This window comes from Eleginops maclovinus, chromosome 1, assembly GCF_036324505.1.
Source record: "Eleginops maclovinus isolate JMC-PN-2008 ecotype Puerto Natales chromosome 1, JC_Emac_rtc_rv5, whole genome shotgun sequence".
NCBI lineage: Eukaryota > Metazoa > Chordata > Actinopteri > Perciformes > Eleginopidae > Eleginops > Eleginops maclovinus.
In genome coordinates, this window is record NC_086349.1 from 16,699,847 (window position 1) to 16,718,599 (window position 18,753).

Genomic DNA, 18,753 nt, shown 5'->3' on the forward strand with positions numbered 1-18,753 from the left:
CTGGAAAGGGACATGGATCGGTGGGACCCCAAACAGAGCAGGAACAGGTGTTGGCGGGACCCCCGGCGGATCAGGTGATGGCCGGGCCCCCAACGGACAAGGAGCAGGTGTTGGCGGGACCCCCATCGGAACAGGTGACGGTGGGACCCCCAACGGAACAGGAGTAGGTGTTGGCGGGACCCCCCGTGGATCAGGTGACGGCGGGGCCCTCAACGGAGCAGGACATGATGTCGGCTGGACCCCCGGTGGAACAGGTGTCGGTGGGACCCCCGACTGGACAGGTGAGGCTGGAGTTGGTAGGACAGGCAAGGCTGGAGTCGACTGGACAGCCGAGGCTGGAGTGGACAGGACAGGTAACAGGACAGGCTTGGCTGCAGGAGGCTTGGCAACAGGAGCACGGGCTGGTAGCCGGGCCTTGCGTCTCTTAGCAGACTGTTGCAGGCTCCGTGGACCTCCAAAGGCCAGGCGGGATCCTAAGAAAGGATTGGTGGCTGGAGGATGTCCCTTTGGGCTGCATGAAAACAGTCTCAGCCATTTTGGCAACAAGCTTTTTAGCCAATGCTTGTGAGCCATCTCCAAACGTGCCTGTATTAGGGCAGCCTCCTTGGCCCTGTAAGAGGAGGCTCTCGTCCAATCCCCAAAAATGCACTCAAGAGTGTATGTAAGCTCATACAGCTCTTGGTGCGTAGAAAAAACTGCTGGTTCCATTCTGGTGAGTGAATATAGGAGGCAGGTATGGGTCCAAAGAAAAGGCGTGCTTTATTCAAATTAAAGCTGTACTTTCAAACAAAGAAAAACCTAACCTACACTAGCCAGGGAATACAGGGACACCAGGAACAGGCAGGTAACATAGACGGGAAAAGACACAGAACATCGACATGACAAGATTGGAAACGACGACAACCGAACAAGGAACAAGAGGGGAACAGAGACTAAACACACAAGGGTAATCACAAGACAAGACACAGGTGGAGAGGGGAGGAGAAACACAGGGGTAACAGGTGAAACTAAACATGACACGAGGGGAAAACATTTCAAAATAAAAATAGGAAACACAAAACAAGGATCATGACATTATTACTGAAAGAGGAAGTTCAGCTGATTCCTGCTTCATATGAATGACGCACAGTGCATAACAGTTTGACTGAATTGTGAAAAAGTGTGTATTTTGTTTCAAAATGCGTCATTGGGTGCTTCAGGTTCCGCATAAACAGAGAGAAATGAAAGGAAACACACCACCAAAACCTCTGTAACAATAGTGTAAACCTTATCCTTTATCCAAATGTCTTACGCTCCATAATAACGGATAAAATATTCACTGGGGTTTTAGTTACAGTAATGTCAGTGTAGACATACAGTCTTGTTATGCTTTGAATATTATATTCTGAAATGACACAACCTATTTCCTCAGTGTTCGGATCTTGATCTAAATGACTCTAGACGTAAACACGCATAACCTTATATCAAGACATTCATGAATGGTCAAATTATCAATCATACATACACTGTCTATATTAGATTTCATATATATATATATATATGTTCATGCCATTGTCTTTGCTCACACTTCCTCTAGCCATTCTTGTCTCGGCATGAATCCTGTGTTGTTTGTTTAGTGGTGACCAGTCCTGTCTCTGCGCAGTCTGTCCGCCCACATAAAGTCCTTTTCTGTCATATTGATGGGAGCTTTAAAGATGAAGGACTACACAGATTAAACTGTGGTTGCCATTTTGAATAGACGTGACGCTCGCTCCAAATAAACTTTGGGTTTTAGTTCAGTGTGTTTTTTCTTTCTTCCGCTGTTTTCATTGGGTTTTGCTTTGTTTTTAATGGACATCAACTCTAATATCGTAAAATGAGACAAACGTTTTATTGCAGAGTTGTGAAACTTTACAGTGTTTGTGATGCTTGTGAACGGTAATTTCTCTCCACAAACAAATAAGAAAACTGTAGTTTTTATTTTTACGACATTTCAAATCCTAGCGGTAAGCTTAACTCCAGTGACCCATACTTTCTCTGCGGGTTTAACTTTTATTTCTTCTTATTCTCTTTTCACCCTTCTCTTTTCCTTTCCTCCTGTTCTCCACTTTTTTATTTCTTTTTCTTTCCTCTCCTTTATAGTCCTAAACTCTGGATAGTACCCACCGGCACCCGAGAGATCAGTTATGTTTCCAATATGTCTCCATTTAGCAGAGACCAAATGAACAAAAGCAAGGCCAAGACAAGAGCAGGAAAAATCATCAAACAGCCACTGGCACAATCTGCTTATCTTTCACTGCTAATAGCTCTCATGCTCTTCACATCATTGCTTCGATGTGCACACATGCACACACACACACACACACACACACACACACACACACACACACACACACACACACACACACACACACACACACACACACACACACACACACACACACACACACACACACACACACACACACACACATTAAACAAATTCATGTATGCACATGTTGTTCTTTCTTGCACACAAACACATTCATTGCGCATTAGTGAGAATACACATGCTCATCCAAACTTGCTTGGGCTGTTTCCTGCCACTGCCGAGAAGTACATAATGATAATTACTGTTTGGGTCTACATCCCTGAATTAACCAGATCAGACACACACAATCCAGAAGTGCCAGGGGCTGCTGTGGTGTGTGCTGACTGTTGTGCAGCGTTGGAGCTGCCCGGTGCTGAGAAATGGTCTGTTCCTCTATTGTTTTCTATGAAAACCTCCTGGAAATCATCTCAGCAAGACTGAGAGATGTGCAGAGCCAATAAAACTCTAGTCAAACTTAAAGAGAGTCAGAAAGTCCTCACTGATGTGACTCTGAAGAAAATGTGTAGAAATGAAACTGTAGAGAGCACACAGAGAGCTCTAAACATTCTGCCATCAAGGTTTTTTTTTTCAAATGTAAAAAGTAATCAAAGAGAAAGAGGCAAACGCAGAGAGAGAGTCCTACCTAGAGCCACAGAGGAGAAAACGAGGAGCCGGAGCTCAGGTGTGTGTGCCAACCACAGAGGCTTGGAGGTGTTTACAGTGTGAGAATATATGCCAGTAAGCCTCATTGACTCACTTGTGTGGGTATACCAACATTTCATGTGCCCATAATGGTAAACCATGAGAGCTTTTCACTAGGCCACTGTTTTACAACGCAGCACATCCAACAACATACAGTATTACTAGCTGCACTTAAAATAACCCAGCACTTTTTCTTTGTAAATCTCTTGCCGCTGCACCCATGTCGGGCTTTTAGTTAACCCTTTGTGCTTCATCTCTGCTGCTATCAATATATCCATATGAACATACATATATATATATATATATATATATATATATGAATATCTATTATTTGAATTCCAAATTGCTTTACTTTCATGACATTATCTATCGTTGCATTGACAACACCTACTCCCTTGACCTCCACTTCCCTCTCCTTATTCCTATAGTGACCCTGAGCGCAGGACTGTCATGAGTTTTATTCAAACTTGCAGGCGTTAGTCTCCCTGAGGCCAATCAGATTGAGCTATCTCTAGACTTCTAATTAGCTGTGTGTATGTGTGTGTGCGTGCAGGTATGTGCATGTGTGTTTGCGACTGACACTAATTAGCAGAGCTGGTGCACCTATTTCCTCAGGACCATTTCCTGTGATAGTAATTATTAGGTACGCGTGATAAATTCCAGGCCTTCTTCCACCCGTCTAGAGATAGAACAAGAGAGAAACAGACGAGGGGAGGGAGAGAGAGGATTTAATACTAAGAGGAAGTTAAGGAGGTCACGTTTAAAAGAGTAAGAAGAGACTATGGAATAATGATTTTACTGTTGCGGCGCAAACTCACTTTGGACAAAGGGGAAATAAGTTTCCATCTGTAAAATATTCTCTCCTTGACAGGGCCTCACTATTTTCCTTTTTAATTGTCAATCATTGCATTCTTTTTGTTTTTGTGTGACACAGTCGTCACATCTTCTCACTATGTCAGTCTTCAGATTAAGACAAGAAGTTATTTCTGTCTCTGGAAAGACTCTTCTATGGCTGTCTATCAGCTTAACTAAACACACATACAGTACATGTACTCTCTCTTTATTCTATTCACCGGTGTCCTCCGAGCATAAACTCATCTTTCAGTTCAACATCAGCTTCATAAGACAGCTCTAGCCTTTTAGTCACTCACACATTGACTTTAGGAGACAATGCCACTTCACTTTGGCCATTACACGGCTCACAAATCCTCTCTGCTATGTCAGCAACACAGCAGTATCCATACTGCAGGCAAACAGTGTGTCATTTGAAAAAACCTCAAGGGTTTAAATACCGTACAGGACAAAAAAAACTCCAATTCGTAGGTACTGGGCGGTGAAATGCTCGCCAAAATACTATACGGATAAATGCACCAGTAAAATATTAATAAGTAGCGATAAAAAATAACCATAATTTATGCTAGAACAGCCAAAACCCTGAGAGAAGTGAGCTCAAGATATGACGTTTGCAAAGTGCTGTCCAAATGAAAAACATGGTCTGGGAAAAATGGGTCAAAAAAGTTTGGCACTTAAACTTCAATTGCGTCAGCTGTATGGCTGAACGGCGCAATATATAATTCTAGATCTGGCTATACTAAGCACACTTTCTCCCTGCTTAAAGCTTTTTTCATGGGACCCAGACAGGGCTTGACAAGAGATGCCAGGTAACCATTCGCAACCTTTATGAAAGATTGCCAACCAATTGTTCCCATCAGTGGTAACTACCTTTTTATGTGAAGTATAATCGGATAGCGTCTTAATGACTCAAAATATAACGTGACTAATATTTTCAATTTAAGCCACTGCTCTTAAAAGATTGTGTTGAGCCCTGTGAGGTAGACTGTCATTACCTTACTGTACCGAACAAGGACTTAGAAGCAGGGATTTCCATGTGATGAAGCCCTCCATTGACAAAACCTCAAAGGAGGAGGAGGAGGACTAGGGTGGAGCATGCCTAGGCCCTGACATAATAACACACCTAAAGACCCGACAGCCGACACACATGTCGAAGGTAAATATGCGTGTCAGAGGGCACGGGAGCACAGACAGACATGATGAATGGCCCAAAGTTCCCACGAGGCGACACACATACAAACTTGCTCGTGGAGAGAGGAAGGTGATGTGTGGTCAGCCCCTCCTCATCACTGCAATACAGAGAATCCCATTCACACACCGCACCAACCCTCCATGTCTCATCATTACTTATCACAACAATGGCACTGTTACACCAAACCTGTCTGCAGATTTCGGCCATATATGTGAATGTCGTTTCAAAACTGGATGAATGAAATGCTGCTCGGTTGAATACATGAACGTGTAAATATACTTTTTTGGGGTGAACTGGTTTCATTGAGTGTGTGTGAGTGCACATGCCGTATATGCGTTTATATCAGCTTGTGTGTGTGCCCAGGCCCCTCAGAGAGATCAGCGAGCAGGGACATGACCTTGCCAGTACAGCTGGGCTTTCTGTGTGTTTAGTCAATGTAACCATGGCAATGGCACTATGCAGACAGGATGTCTACATTTGGGATTTGAAAGTCATAACGTCGCTACCGCTCTAAGCTTCATTATGCTATGGATTACTGTAACTAGCCAACAAACGGATACGTGAATACACTTCATGGACAGAAATGAATTGAAGGGTTACAGCTCAGGGGTTATAACATTTACACCGTGAAGAATAACTCATTTAAGTTTGCAGGCTGAATTATGAGTAATGATTAAAAAAAACAAGCATTATAGCCTATATTTTGCTTTTGCCGTATGACACAAAGGTGATGATTATATCCAAATAGTCCACACATGTTGAGCAAATGTTCAAATCTCTGGCAAAAGAAAGTGTGAACACATGAAATGCATTATTTTCTATGAATAACTGTTCAGCAAAACATTCAAGACAATGAATAAGAGTGTAGAGATGATAGAGCTCCTGCTTTAATTTTACACTGAGGAATTAGATTTTTTTTTCCAACATGTGGTTTGGGAAAGTAGAGAAATTTAACATGACAAGAGAAGAAAGAAAAAAAGACCTCAGCATGTCTTCAACATTTGTATTTCAATTTCCTTTTTGTTCATCGTTCTTAATTCTTCCAACTCAGCATGATCATTCCTGCTCTGAATACATTTCTATTTTCAATCTGTGTCACATTCATTGAGGCTTTCTTGTGTGAAAAAATGTGAATCAACAGGTGGATGTGGTGCAGGTGTTTGCTGATACATGTTGTGTTTAGTCATTCTTCTCCCTCTCTCCAGCTATACAGACTTTGCTCCCTTCCCCAGCTTGACTCAATAATTTCTCTGTTCTTTCTTCCACCACTTCCTCCATCATTTTCCTCCTCCCTTTCATCCATCACCCCCATTATCAATCACTCCGTCATTCTATCATCTTTTTTTTCTCCATCATTGACTCTTTCCTCCCTAACTCTCTGCTTCAACTTCTCTCGTTTCCTTGGTTTACTGTCTTGCACAGTTTCTGTTCTGATGTTTGTACAATTTTCCCCTACATCTCTCAAATTGTCAACTCCCCACCAGTCTACCTCTAAAAATGTCCACTGTGTCAACTCTGCATCTTTTTATGTGCATGCCTCAAAGCTGCCGCTACCTTTTTTTCTGAACTCTATCAGCATTTGCCATCGCTAAAGTGTAAACAGAGATAATATCAGCTACATTCCCAGTGTCTACAGAAGGATCAGGTTGAGTAAGCCACTGCAATGTTGTGGCATGTAGTATTATCCAATTCAGACTATGGAAACATCTCAATGACTAGCTATTCAAAATGTCCAAACACATAATTTCTCTATTGTGCACCTAGACCTCATGACCTTAGACTCATTTAATGGCTAGCTCCTCCAGGGGCCATCTGTGTTAGTATGTGTGTGTGTGTGTGTGTGTGTGTGTGTGTGTGTGTGTGTGTGTGTGTGTGTGTGCGTGTATGTGTGTGTGTGTGTGTGTGTGTGTGTGTGTGTGTGTGTGTGTGTGTGTGTGTGTGTGTGTGTGTGTGTGTGTGTGTGTGTGTGTGTGTGCGTGTATGTGTGTGTGTGTGTGTGTGTGTGTGTGTGTGTGTGTGTGTGTGTGTGTGAGTACTGTACAGTATGTTTGAAACTCAATCTAGTGTGGGGTGATAGAGCAGACCCGCACCGCTTCTTATACATCAAGCATTCAGCTCGATATCTGAAAAGGCATATATAAAATAGGCACTCTCCATCTCTCTCTGTCTCATCACACACACACACACACACACACACACACACACACACACACACACACACACACACACACACACACACACACACACACACACACACACACACACACACACACACACACACACACACACACACACACACTTCACAAGCTAGGAAACCCAGAATGCAATGAGAGGATATTGAAAATGATTTTTCCCCCTCTTGTCTCTTTCATTAACGTTGTTGAAAAGCAAAGAGTCTGCTCTCTCTCCTTGGCTTATACACACACACGCACATTAACAAAAAAACACACACCGAGAGCTCCCCATTTCATTGGGGAACGTGCCTCACATGGTTTGCTTCAGCTGGTTTTCTTGACAAATGCCACATTACAGCGGGGAGAAGGAGAAACTTGGCATGCAATCAAACTTCTCTCATGATTTCTTAGATTTGAAATACTTCAGTCTGTGTAGCCCCTCCATTCCATCCTCCCCTCCCTCTCATTCTCTCTTTCTGTCCACTTGTTTTTTTGCCTCCACTCTAACTCCTTCTCTCTCTCTCTCGCTCTCTCTCTCTCTCTCTCTCTCTCTCTCTCTCTCTCTCTCTCTCTCTCAATCTCCCAATCTCTCTCTCCCTCTTGTTACCTCTCTTTCTCTGCCTTATCTTTTCTGTTTAGTTTTCCCTCTGCTAACTTGGACCAGAGCTGTGCTGTGGGAATATGGCACCTTTTAAAGCCAGAGTTTGTGTAAGTGTGTGCATGTCTACATACGTGAGTGATTATATGTGACTTCCACTGAGGTTGTGTGTACATTCTGCATGCGTATCTTTGTGGCTTGTACAGATGTAAGTCAGTCTCACGAAGCTTCGCCCTTCGCAATTCAACAGTCCTTTAATCCTCATCATCAGTGACCCCAAACCCCTGCCTCTGACCTATTCTTACACACAGACACATACAGGTTCAAAGCTACAAGAGACCACACACACACACACACACACACTTGTGCCCCCTGTGCCCCCTCCATTAGCTCTTACCAGTGGAGACTTGCATTCAGTCAAAGTCTCAAACACAAAGGCAAAGAATCCCATCTGCTTTGTTGCCATTTATGTCAACCAACCATCACACTAAGCTTCTTCCTCAGACTTCCATTTAATAATAATATAATATTTATTTAACCAGAGTGACAATAAAGTAGAGTGTCATTCACATGGCAGGTCCGTGAGTATTTTTCTAATATATGTATATACCCAGGAGAACGGATATAGTCTGTATCATATGTAATACATTTCCTCTGCTAAACATCCCCTGTTAATGTTTGGCTGGTGGAAATTCAAACAGACATATAGTTGGTTTGTATCACAAGGGTGTGTGTTTGTGCAGATACACGGGCAAGGTCGCTCACTTTCTTGGTCTCCGGCACATACAATGTACACGTACATGTACTGTAGGCACACACTGAGACGCATACACACATTCCTACAGAGTTAGTGTGATCAGAGGGTCTTGTGAGGCGTAATGAATTTTAAAAAGTTGTGTTTTCAATACATGTGTGCCAGCCTTCCCTTTTGTACTGAACAGAATGGCTCACATTAAAGGCATTTCTCTGCAGCACATGACAACCAGATATGTGGCTCCATGCTCCTTCAATCAGAGAGCTCAAAGCAAACACACATGTAGCCGCCCCACTGACAGATCACTGAACTTCACTCACACATTCATACAAACGCACTGACACACACCCCCACATGGAAATACAGCCAGTCCTGCTAACTTTCCTCCTTCTCTAAATCTCTCTCTGTCACACACGGACATACAAATGAACAAAACAGCCAAACACACATTTTTCTGGCCTGCTGTCTTAGGCTGCACCACCTGTCCTCAATAAATGTAACTTTTCAAGAGACAGCTAAAGACAACGGCTAATCCTGCTTTAAAACACACCTCAGGACTGATGTCTATATAGCACTCATGAGCAGAGATGCACATGTGAACAGATGAGCGTAGAAAAGGGCCTAATACACTATCAGACACAAGTTTCTGTTGCAGCAAACAAGCTGCTGTACAGGGTGATGGAAATGGGCACAATGAAGCACTGAGCGAACTGCGCCAATGTGAATAAAAAATCCTCATCATATACTTTTATGGGTTTGGGTGTGCAGTCACTACCTAAAACACTTGCTTTTTTCTGACTGTTTATCTTACTGCAGTTACCAGCAACTCTTGCTGCTCTACATTACAGATCATCCTTTGTCAGCCAATACAAATGCAGTTTAAATAGTATCTTTAACTGATTAGAGAAATGCATATTATTAATGTAGAAGTAATAGCATGAGGTTACACAGTGTGTGATTCGATGTGACCTTTTACAATTTGAAAGGAAAATAGGAACATAAAGTAAATAAATAACATAACATAAATAACATATACATACTTTGCGGATATAATGTTTAACTTAAAGAAAAACAGCTGAGTGTGAGACTAACTTCATTTCCAGAATCTCCTCCAGCTGTTTCCGTCGCTCATGGCGAAGACTGTTGAGGTGCCCGTCTCTCTCATGCAGGGACTGCTGAGTGGAGGACAGATGCAGCTTGGTGGCATCAAGCTCCTGACGTGTCTTCTCTAAAGCCCCCATCAGTTCCTCCAACTATTCGAGGGGAGAAAAATATACATAGGTAGAAACACCACCAAAACATATGAGGACACTAGCCCTAATTTCTCTATGTCCATTAAATAATTTAACAAGATATATTTATATACTTGTTGTTTCCCTCACATACCCATGGACATAAAGTAATCAATTACACACTTATTTGAACTTTCATTTGTCTTTGAGTATTACAGAGATGTTTTTTTTTGCGTTGAAATGTCAGAAGGACTTGAAATGACTAAACATGAAAACAAGGGGCCAGTTGTAATCTAGGAGAAGGTGAAATTACTGAGGTTCAAATGTGATACGATATGTCCACTGACCCTTGGACTGGAAACAAGAGTTCCCTCTTCTCTCCCACCTTTCTCCACTCATTGGATCTCACTCTCAAGTGTGGCTCTACTTTAGAGCAGGTGAGAATAATGCTCAACCCCTCAACTACAACTCCTCCCTCTGCACACACATGCCCTCCAGCCATGCAGGCCAACCTGCGTGTCTGACAGACAGGATGTGACCTCAGGGCGTCAATTATTCTAAGACAGGAAGTCACTAATTGTCTAACAACAAGTACTTTACAATAGGATGCAGTACTGGGCTGTCTTGCTCATTAGATGTAAATGGAAGGCCACAAACATTTATATGTATCTTTATTTTGGTGATTTGTAGATTTGTTATATAATATAATAAAGCAATAATTTCTAGTGTTGGACCTCATATGAACAAAGGGAAAGAAAATGAACAAAAAAGAAACAAAAAAGAAAGAGGGAGTATTAGGGGAAAGCGCTCCATGGGGTAGGACATGAAAAAAGAAATGGGCCTCTTTTATGAAGGGGCCAAATCGTTCACACATTTCAGGACACTCTCGATCTCTGCTGGTTTTCTAGGTGTGTTTCACAGATGTCAGATAATGTGCTCACTGACTGGTCATGAATATCACATATGGAGTCAGAGAAGAAAGGTTGAAAGCAAAGGCGAGAATACATATATTTGAAATGGTGGGAAAGTGACAACTTTCAGTCAGGAAGTCCTCAGAAGCATTGTTTTAAATATAATACACCCCATATCCCTGCCAACAACAACTGACCTCTGCAGTATCCAGCAGATAATATAACCAATATCAACAAGACATCCAACCATCCAAAATCACACTCTGTTTAATGTTGGACTTCTTCTTTCAGGCTTCCAACGCCAATCTTTTTATCTTGAAAGCCAAAGGTCACACACACACAACTCCATTTACACCCACCACATGTCTATCAACCCTCATGCAACAACTGCCTACCTCCCAGTCCCCCATTAGTCCACCACCCAGGCTAGCCTGCACTTCACAATCACATCATTAATAAGGGATACAATGCATTTTAGTGAAATTAGGGACCTAATCAGCTTAGCGGTGAGCCTGTGCGTGCTAATTTAGCTCAACTTCAAGGCAAAGCCCCCCAGCCAGGCTAAGGCTCACTAAGACTGGCCAAAAGCCCCTTTAGTTGCTAAGCTGATTGGGGGCTCAGAGGTAAGGGCCAAATCCCTCTTGTCCATTTGCGTTGGTGTTGCTGGTTCAGAGGCCTAGTTCAAACGGCACAGAGGGGGAGAGAGGAAGAGAGACAGGAACTTAGATTGAGAGAAAGGGATAGATAGGGTGGATATGATTGGGTGAGACAACTTAAGAAGGCAGATGGGAAAGAACGAGGTTCGGGACAATGAATGGACAGCAGAGATGATGGCAGGAGAAGGACAAGAGACAGAGAGAAGCAGAGACGGGGTGAGAGACTTAGAGAGCGGGGGTGTGAAGAAAAGCGACCCAGGGCATTACAAATGCTCCATTTCAACAGGTCAGGCTGATGGAGGACTTGTTTCAGCGCATTACACATCATGAGACTGATTACTCCGGGACAGAGGGGAGAAGAAAGAGGAAAACCAAGGGAAGAGAAAAAGAGAAGGGGGGGGGTGAGAATGTGAGTCTGGCAGCGTATTCTGAAACAGTGCCAGGGTCAGGTGATGTTTCAGAAGGACCTGTCTCCCTCTCTGGTCCCCCAACATCCCTTTGCACACACACTATGTTTCTTTGGAGTCTGAGGCGAGAGCAGCAGTTGACTGATGACTGTGTAACTGCATGTTAATGGCATGTTGACTTGTCTTTCTGGCTCACAAAGTTCCGCGTGTTAACAGAACCTAGCAGTGAGCATCAATGCTGAGCAGAGACAGTGCCACATGGGAATCTTTCCTTCTATCAGTGCCGGGTCAATACGTGTCAAGTGCAGTCGCGAGTATGACTGCATGCTGCCTCATTATAACATTACATTCGCTATTTGTCTTGACTTGAAAGAAAGGCAATTCGAGTTTTGGGTCAACAAGTTTATCGTGTCACAAGTAAAAAAAAACAATATCCCCTTTTCTGGCTAGACAAAGCTAAACTTTGGTCAAAGCTGAATCATGACACATTATTCATGCAAAAGTCCCACAGACATAAATAAACTTTTCCTTCTGACTTCTTTGTGGATCAGAATATTGTTTGATAAACACAGTATCCATGCTGACTGTAAGTCAAGCGTGCATAGTCCAGAAATTACCACAGTTAGTATTGGCTCTCACAGACTTTTCTAAACCTGCTATTTTCCCGTTTTGTTCAGCAATCTCCTCACTTCATCTTTAAAGTTTTTCTCAATAAGGTTCTGTCTTTTTGTGAAAGCATATGAGTGTGCGTTTGAAGCAATGCAGCCACCATTCTGCCTCAAAATGTTAGTCCTCGTTTTAACCGCCAATTGCTCTCATATTACTTGTGGCACTCATCAGTAATGCAAGGTCATTCTCATTCAAATGCACACTCACACCAAGAGGAAACACACTCCCATGCCCTGTTTCTCTTTCCCACCACAGACACACCTATGCTCTCACACACACACATTACAAAACGCACACAATTACACTTTTTTGGACCCACTTAAAGAGTTAGACTGGCCGGCTGGCAGTCAGACAGACAGATAGATATACTGAGTAAAAGGGCAGCCTGTACTCCATCAAGACTGCAAGTCTATAGATGTGTTAATGAATTCCGATTGCATGCTCATGCACTCACAATATGTTTAGCATATGCTCACATTTTCAAGCATGCAATTGCAAACTTAACAAGAGACAGAAATGAAAGGATGCTTTGAGATTTAGTTTCAGTTTTTAGGAGGTAGAAAATAAACAAGAGCATGTTTAGGGGAAACAACTGAATTAGGAAGAAAACAAATACAACAGACAGAAAGCAAAGCACAGTGATCCCATTTTTTAAATGATATTTGTTGGTTAAAAATGACATATTATGGGATTATGGATCATTCATTATCCACAGTCTGCCTGCGGTTCAGCTCTGAGCCACATGGGGGTGCAGTTAGGTTCTTCACATTTTCTCAGTGGTCTGTTTTAGATCAAGGTGAGCTGATACCTGCACTCAGTTTTAAAGGTAGGCTCCTTATGTAGAAATTAGATGCATGAGACTCTCTGTGTATATGATTGTGTGTATGCGTATGTTGGTCCTAAGTCTTCTATCAATGTGTCAAACTTCGGATAAACCTGTCTCTGGGCCTGGACACGGTCTGTTTCCTCCTGCGCCCAGAGAGCCTCCCTATGTGCAGAGGTGTTCATGCTCTCCCTCAGTGCCCTCTCCAACTCTCTGATCCGATCCGCAGTCTCCCGCATGGCATCCTGGGAAGCTGAGAGAGGAAGCTTAGGTGGCGAGAGCAGTACAGAGAAGAAGGTCGAGGAGTAGGTTTGGAAGCCAAATAGCAAAAGACAGAGGGAGAGTGTTTTTCTTTGAGTATACTTTTCTTTGAAAACCCATCACTAAATGTTTTTGCATTGGAATAATATTATATTGGCAAACGATAATTTAAGAAAGTGTGTTTTTATTTGATCCCTTTGCTAAAAGAGAAATCCAGTCCATGTAAAATAGAATCAAAAGGAAAGACTTGAGGAAGTAAAAAATCTGAGGCTGGAGAAGAACAAGACTTCACTCAGAAGAAGGAGACACAGCCAAGACGAAGAGAGTGATAAGTGATGGAGAGATAGAGTGTGTAAGTGCTGTGACCTTTGCCAACATCCATATGAGTGTGCTTGTGTGAGAGTGTGGCTGTGTGGACTAGACCGTGCACGATCACATGCACAGTTTGTGTGTGGCCTCTCTGACACCTACGGTGAGTGGGGGAAAAGGATCCCTCTCCACACTGGGAGATGGAACTGTGAAAGAAAACACTGGACAGAAATAATAAACCCCCTCTCTCTCTCTCGTCTCTTTTTTTCAAAAAACTCTCTCCTAGTCCTTAATAGTTGACTTTCCTTCAAGTTCACACGTTCACACTTTTCTGGGAGCAGTGCAGAGCCCTTGGAGTCACATGGATAGGGAGACACTTCTCAAACTGAACTAATTAAAGTACAGTGTATTTGTCACAAAACAAAAACTAGGGGTTTGCCAAGTGGTTATAACAAATCCCAACTAGCCAAAAATACAAAATCAGATGTTGTAGGAGATACTATAAAAGTCTAAATCTGATATGAAAAATGTAATATGACAATCCTTGTAAAGCCACTGTTTGCGCTACATTACAGAAAGAGAAGCAGCAACCGTGATTCAATAACTTTTAATAACAATGGTTACTTACATACTCTGCATGAGTCAGAGCACCTATCTGCCATCAGAACAAAACAGAAGATTAAAAAAATGAAGCGGTGAGGGTAAGAATCAGCTGGAAGCTGAAACACCACAAACTTGATAACACACTTGTAGAAGCATGAATATAATGATCATGACACGGCATGGCAACAAGTTGCAATTAGATGTGTCGGAGCAACACACATTGTTGGGAGCAATGAGCTCTTAAATTTCATCTCAGAAGCATCTGCATGTAACTGCTAGTTTGTGAGTAGAGGATGCTTGGAAACCATTTTAGATTTGCAGGAATAGAGTGGATATGTGGAGCTCAACGTTAATGTTCCTGTGTCTAACATTGTTATTAAGTCTGACAGCAATCCGAATAGGCAGTTTTTTTAGTATTACATATAAAACGCTCCAGGCTAAATAATGCCTCACACATGGTGAAACTATTTTGATGGAAAAAATGAATATGGTAAATGCATAGAAAACTGAAAAGAGTCAAGTGAAAGTAATTTTACAAGACAATGCCTGAAACACCCAAGAGGCATGTGAATGACCTTTTAACTGCCCCTAATCTGTGAATATTAAGTGAATATTGACTTTTTACCTGACAATAGTGAGGCCAACTCTTCAAATTCAATGGGAAAAATGAAATAGCTTGACTCCTTCATGAAAACAACTTTTGACGACCCAAAAACTCAACAGACCTATACAGTGGTACGGACTTAAACACCAGTGGTTGGATTATGTTAGATGAAAAAAGTGTAGCTGATGCAGACAAATCACAAGCGGATACTTGTGGCTCGTCACGTCAGCACGACACAGCTGGAGGTGAGCGACAAACACCCGCACACACACGTACAGAGGCAGGCTGTGTGCGTCAGCAGTCCAAAGTCATAATTGGATGTGACAGACGGGCAGAAATTCGATGCACCAGAATCAACAAGTACTGGTCTGACCCTGCCTAACAGACAGAAACACACACATGCACACACACACACACACCCCACTGAGATGGGACTGCCACCGCTGGACCCCCAAGTGAAACCTGACCAAAAAACTGTCTGTCTATGTGTGTGTGTGTGTGTGTGTGTGTGTGTGTGTGTGTGTGTGTGTGTGTGTGTGTGTGTGTGTGTGTGTGTGTGTGTGTGTGGGTGTGGTATGCAGTTGTGCAGTATATGTGTCTGTCTGTCTGTGTCAGTGCATGTCTGTGTGTTACTCGAGTTTTATTAGTAACAGGAGAATATAGCTGGCTTTCATGTACAAATAATGGAAAAAAAGGCAAGAGAGATAGAGAGATTCAGAGAGTGGGGAGAAAAGGAAAGATAATTGCCTCTGCAGCACCAATCATCACCTAATGCCCTTGGGAAGGATCATTATGGAGTCTGGCCCTTTCTGGTTTGATGGAGGGATTATAATCACTAAAACAAACGAGCAGAGAGTGAGAGAATGCACATTTCCAGCAGCTGTGTACCTATGATCCTAAGCTTCACACTCGCAGGCACAAAAACCACACAGACATCTGTCTCTGTCAAAAACGTTAAGTGTGCGGCATCAACTTCTGTGTGTCCCATTTCATGTTTAAAACATGTTAAACGTGTGTGCATGGCCAGAAGTTTCATATACAGTTTCAGTCAAATCTTCAGGCTGTGGGAACAAGCTTAGAAGGAATGAAAATCCTGAAATGTGTCGATATTCTTTAACTTTCCCTGGATTAAAAAAAAACAGTTTCTATAATCCTAGTGTCGATAAATAGAGGTGGGTATCGAGTGTCATTGATGCCTCTGTGTTACAGATAAGAGAGAAATAAAGGCCTCTGTGAAGGCTTGAAGTGAACATTTCCGACGAGTGTTTTCTCTGTGTTTGTGAAGTGCAGCGTGGCTCGATGGAGACGATGAAGCGGAGAGATGCTATCACCACATCCCACATAAACTCTCCTGGATGGAGAAGGAGGGGGAGCAGTGAGGGAAGGCACTGTTTGTTTGTGTTTACCCTCGGAGCGTGCTGTGTTCCTGATGGAACCAGAGATAAATCTGAGAGAGAGCCAGCAGGGAAAGAAGAGCTAGATAGGGGCCACGATTCAACCTTACTGCTGAGCAAACACAATTTACAGAATGCATACAGTATTTAATAATTCTCTTCTGGATATTTGTGTACTGAAATGCCAATGTTTGTGAAGTTTTGCCTTTACAAAGTTGATTTTACAGAAAACAACAGTTTATTTTTCAACTGTAAAAGCTGTAAATGCTAACAGCACATCCAATCACAATTCATTAATGAACAAATGCACCATTTGGTTAAAAAAACAAAACAAGGCTTCAATCACCTCTGGAACTTTCCATTTTGATATTTCTGTGGACGTCATCTATCTCCCTGACATCAGTTCCACTACTCCCTTGCACTTGTACCTGTACCTACTTCTTTCTATCTGGCACTCAGTTCATGTCTCTTTCCAGGTTGTAGCAATATTAATGTGCGCTACTCAGACAGTGTTTAGAAGAGGAAATAGGATGTTGGATGCTGCTTGCCAGCACACACAAAAATAACAAAATAACTCTACCAAAAACATACTGCGAGCAGCTCTGGTTCTTTTTGGCAGAGAGTTACAGAGAGGTGTACTCTACTTCATTGGTCCTGTGGGAAAAACCTGGCATGGCTGCACTCTGCATATTAACACCTCAGCATAGCTGTGCAAGCTTACACAAGCATGCACAGAGACACAGATGCACTGTCGAGCGAACAGCTGACACTCATGTTGACCTCTGAAAATAAGTATAAAAATGACAGAAAATGATGTTACATGAAGAAGCTCTCTCCTGGCTGACTCATCAGTTCTGACTATTCACGTCTGAGCCGTTATGCTGCAGATCCTTGCTTGCGTACGGAGCTGATTTCTCCTGTCTCTTCCACTTAGGGCTGACTCTGAGATGCATTCAGGGAGGCAGGGCAGGGTGCTTGAAATACTGGAAAATGGCTTTCTTACTTGAGTATACAAAAAGGATGAATCTAGAGAGCAATAGAGGAAAAGGAAAAACATGATACTTAGAGAATAGTCTTGCAGATAGGTGAATAGGAAAAAAGAGGAGACTGGGGCAGTATACATGAGTACAGTAAAAAGAGTTTACACATGAACGAACACACACATATCCAAACCTGCGATAAAGAGTGTGGATGTCCATCAATCAGGGCATCTTTCCTCATCTCACCCGCCACTGTCTGCTTCTGGATGTTAGGGGACTTGACTTGTCTAGAGACAGGAAAATGATGTCACAAAAAGAGATGCTTAATAAAGATTTTTTTAATCAATCGTTGAAACCAAGGCAAAGTCAAAGTGCTTCTCTCTTAATATGGCCAAAGTGTGGATGTAGGTTAATGATGTATGCACAGAGCCTATACACACTATACACTAGCAACAATAACTTAAAATAAAATGCCCTTAACCATTTACATTGTAACTGCTCCTATTGGGATTTAAATAATGATTTTTAACCAAAATGTACAACTTCTTACAGATAAAGAAATGTATATATTGCATCATACAGGTAAATGGATGGTAGGAATATAGTGTGTACAGTTAAGCTTGTAAGTACTGTGTGTATGTCTTGTCTTAGTCCTGGAAGATTGAGACAAGACGAGACTTGACAGATGGAGGTGAGACACTGCAGTGTAAATCTTTCAACAACAAAACACACAAATACATGCAGACAGGAGATGCAAGCACATTCTCGCACACACACATTCTCAACAACAGATATGTGCAATAAGTCTACAGATCAAAAGACAGGATGACACGGGCACACATACAAGGGCATGTGCTTTTAGAAAATAAAGTCTATATACTCTGCCACGAGCTTACACACACGACACAGGATGATAAATCTGCTGTCAGTGCTGTGCAATGCTGAAGTTCTGATAACAGAGCCTAACCGTGTATTAACCAGCCAGGATGGCTTTGTATTTACCTCAACTCAAAGAACTGCTTCCTGCCATTTACTGAACTTATATTGTATGGCCCACACTTAAAATATAAATATGTGTGCATACATATAAAAATATGCATTGACAAACACACAAACACTCATAGTAACACTCCATGGTGCGAACACATGTGAATCCACCAAAGCCTTTCACCACTGGACACACACAGCTGCGCCTACACAAACACAATGTATATCTTCTCACTAGTACTCTCAAAATAGAATCAAAACACACTCTTCAAGCTCCTAGCTTGGCCTTTACACTTGAAAAAAAAAACATGCTTAG

At 42.3% G+C, this 18,753-nt stretch overlaps 1 protein-coding gene across 2 annotated transcripts in view; it reads right to left on the reverse strand.

Annotated features, from left to right (window-relative positions):
* The window catches only part of LOC134865409 (ERC protein 2-like), a 145,515-nt gene that overhangs the window by 59,993 nt on the left and 66,769 nt on the right, over nucleotides 1-18,753 (reverse strand). The window contains exons 12-14 of one of the 2 annotated variants that reach the window (XM_063884941.1): nucleotides 17,644-17,737; nucleotides 13,413-13,565; nucleotides 9,694-9,854 (exon numbers count right to left, since the gene is read on the reverse strand). In XM_063884941.1, coding sequence (XP_063741011.1) covers nucleotides 9,694-9,854; nucleotides 13,413-13,565; nucleotides 17,644-17,737 — 408 coding nt within the window. The remainder of the gene's footprint in view (nucleotides 1-9,693; nucleotides 9,855-13,412; nucleotides 13,566-17,643; nucleotides 17,738-18,753) is intronic. The other variant, XM_063885025.1, reaches the window with a different exon arrangement.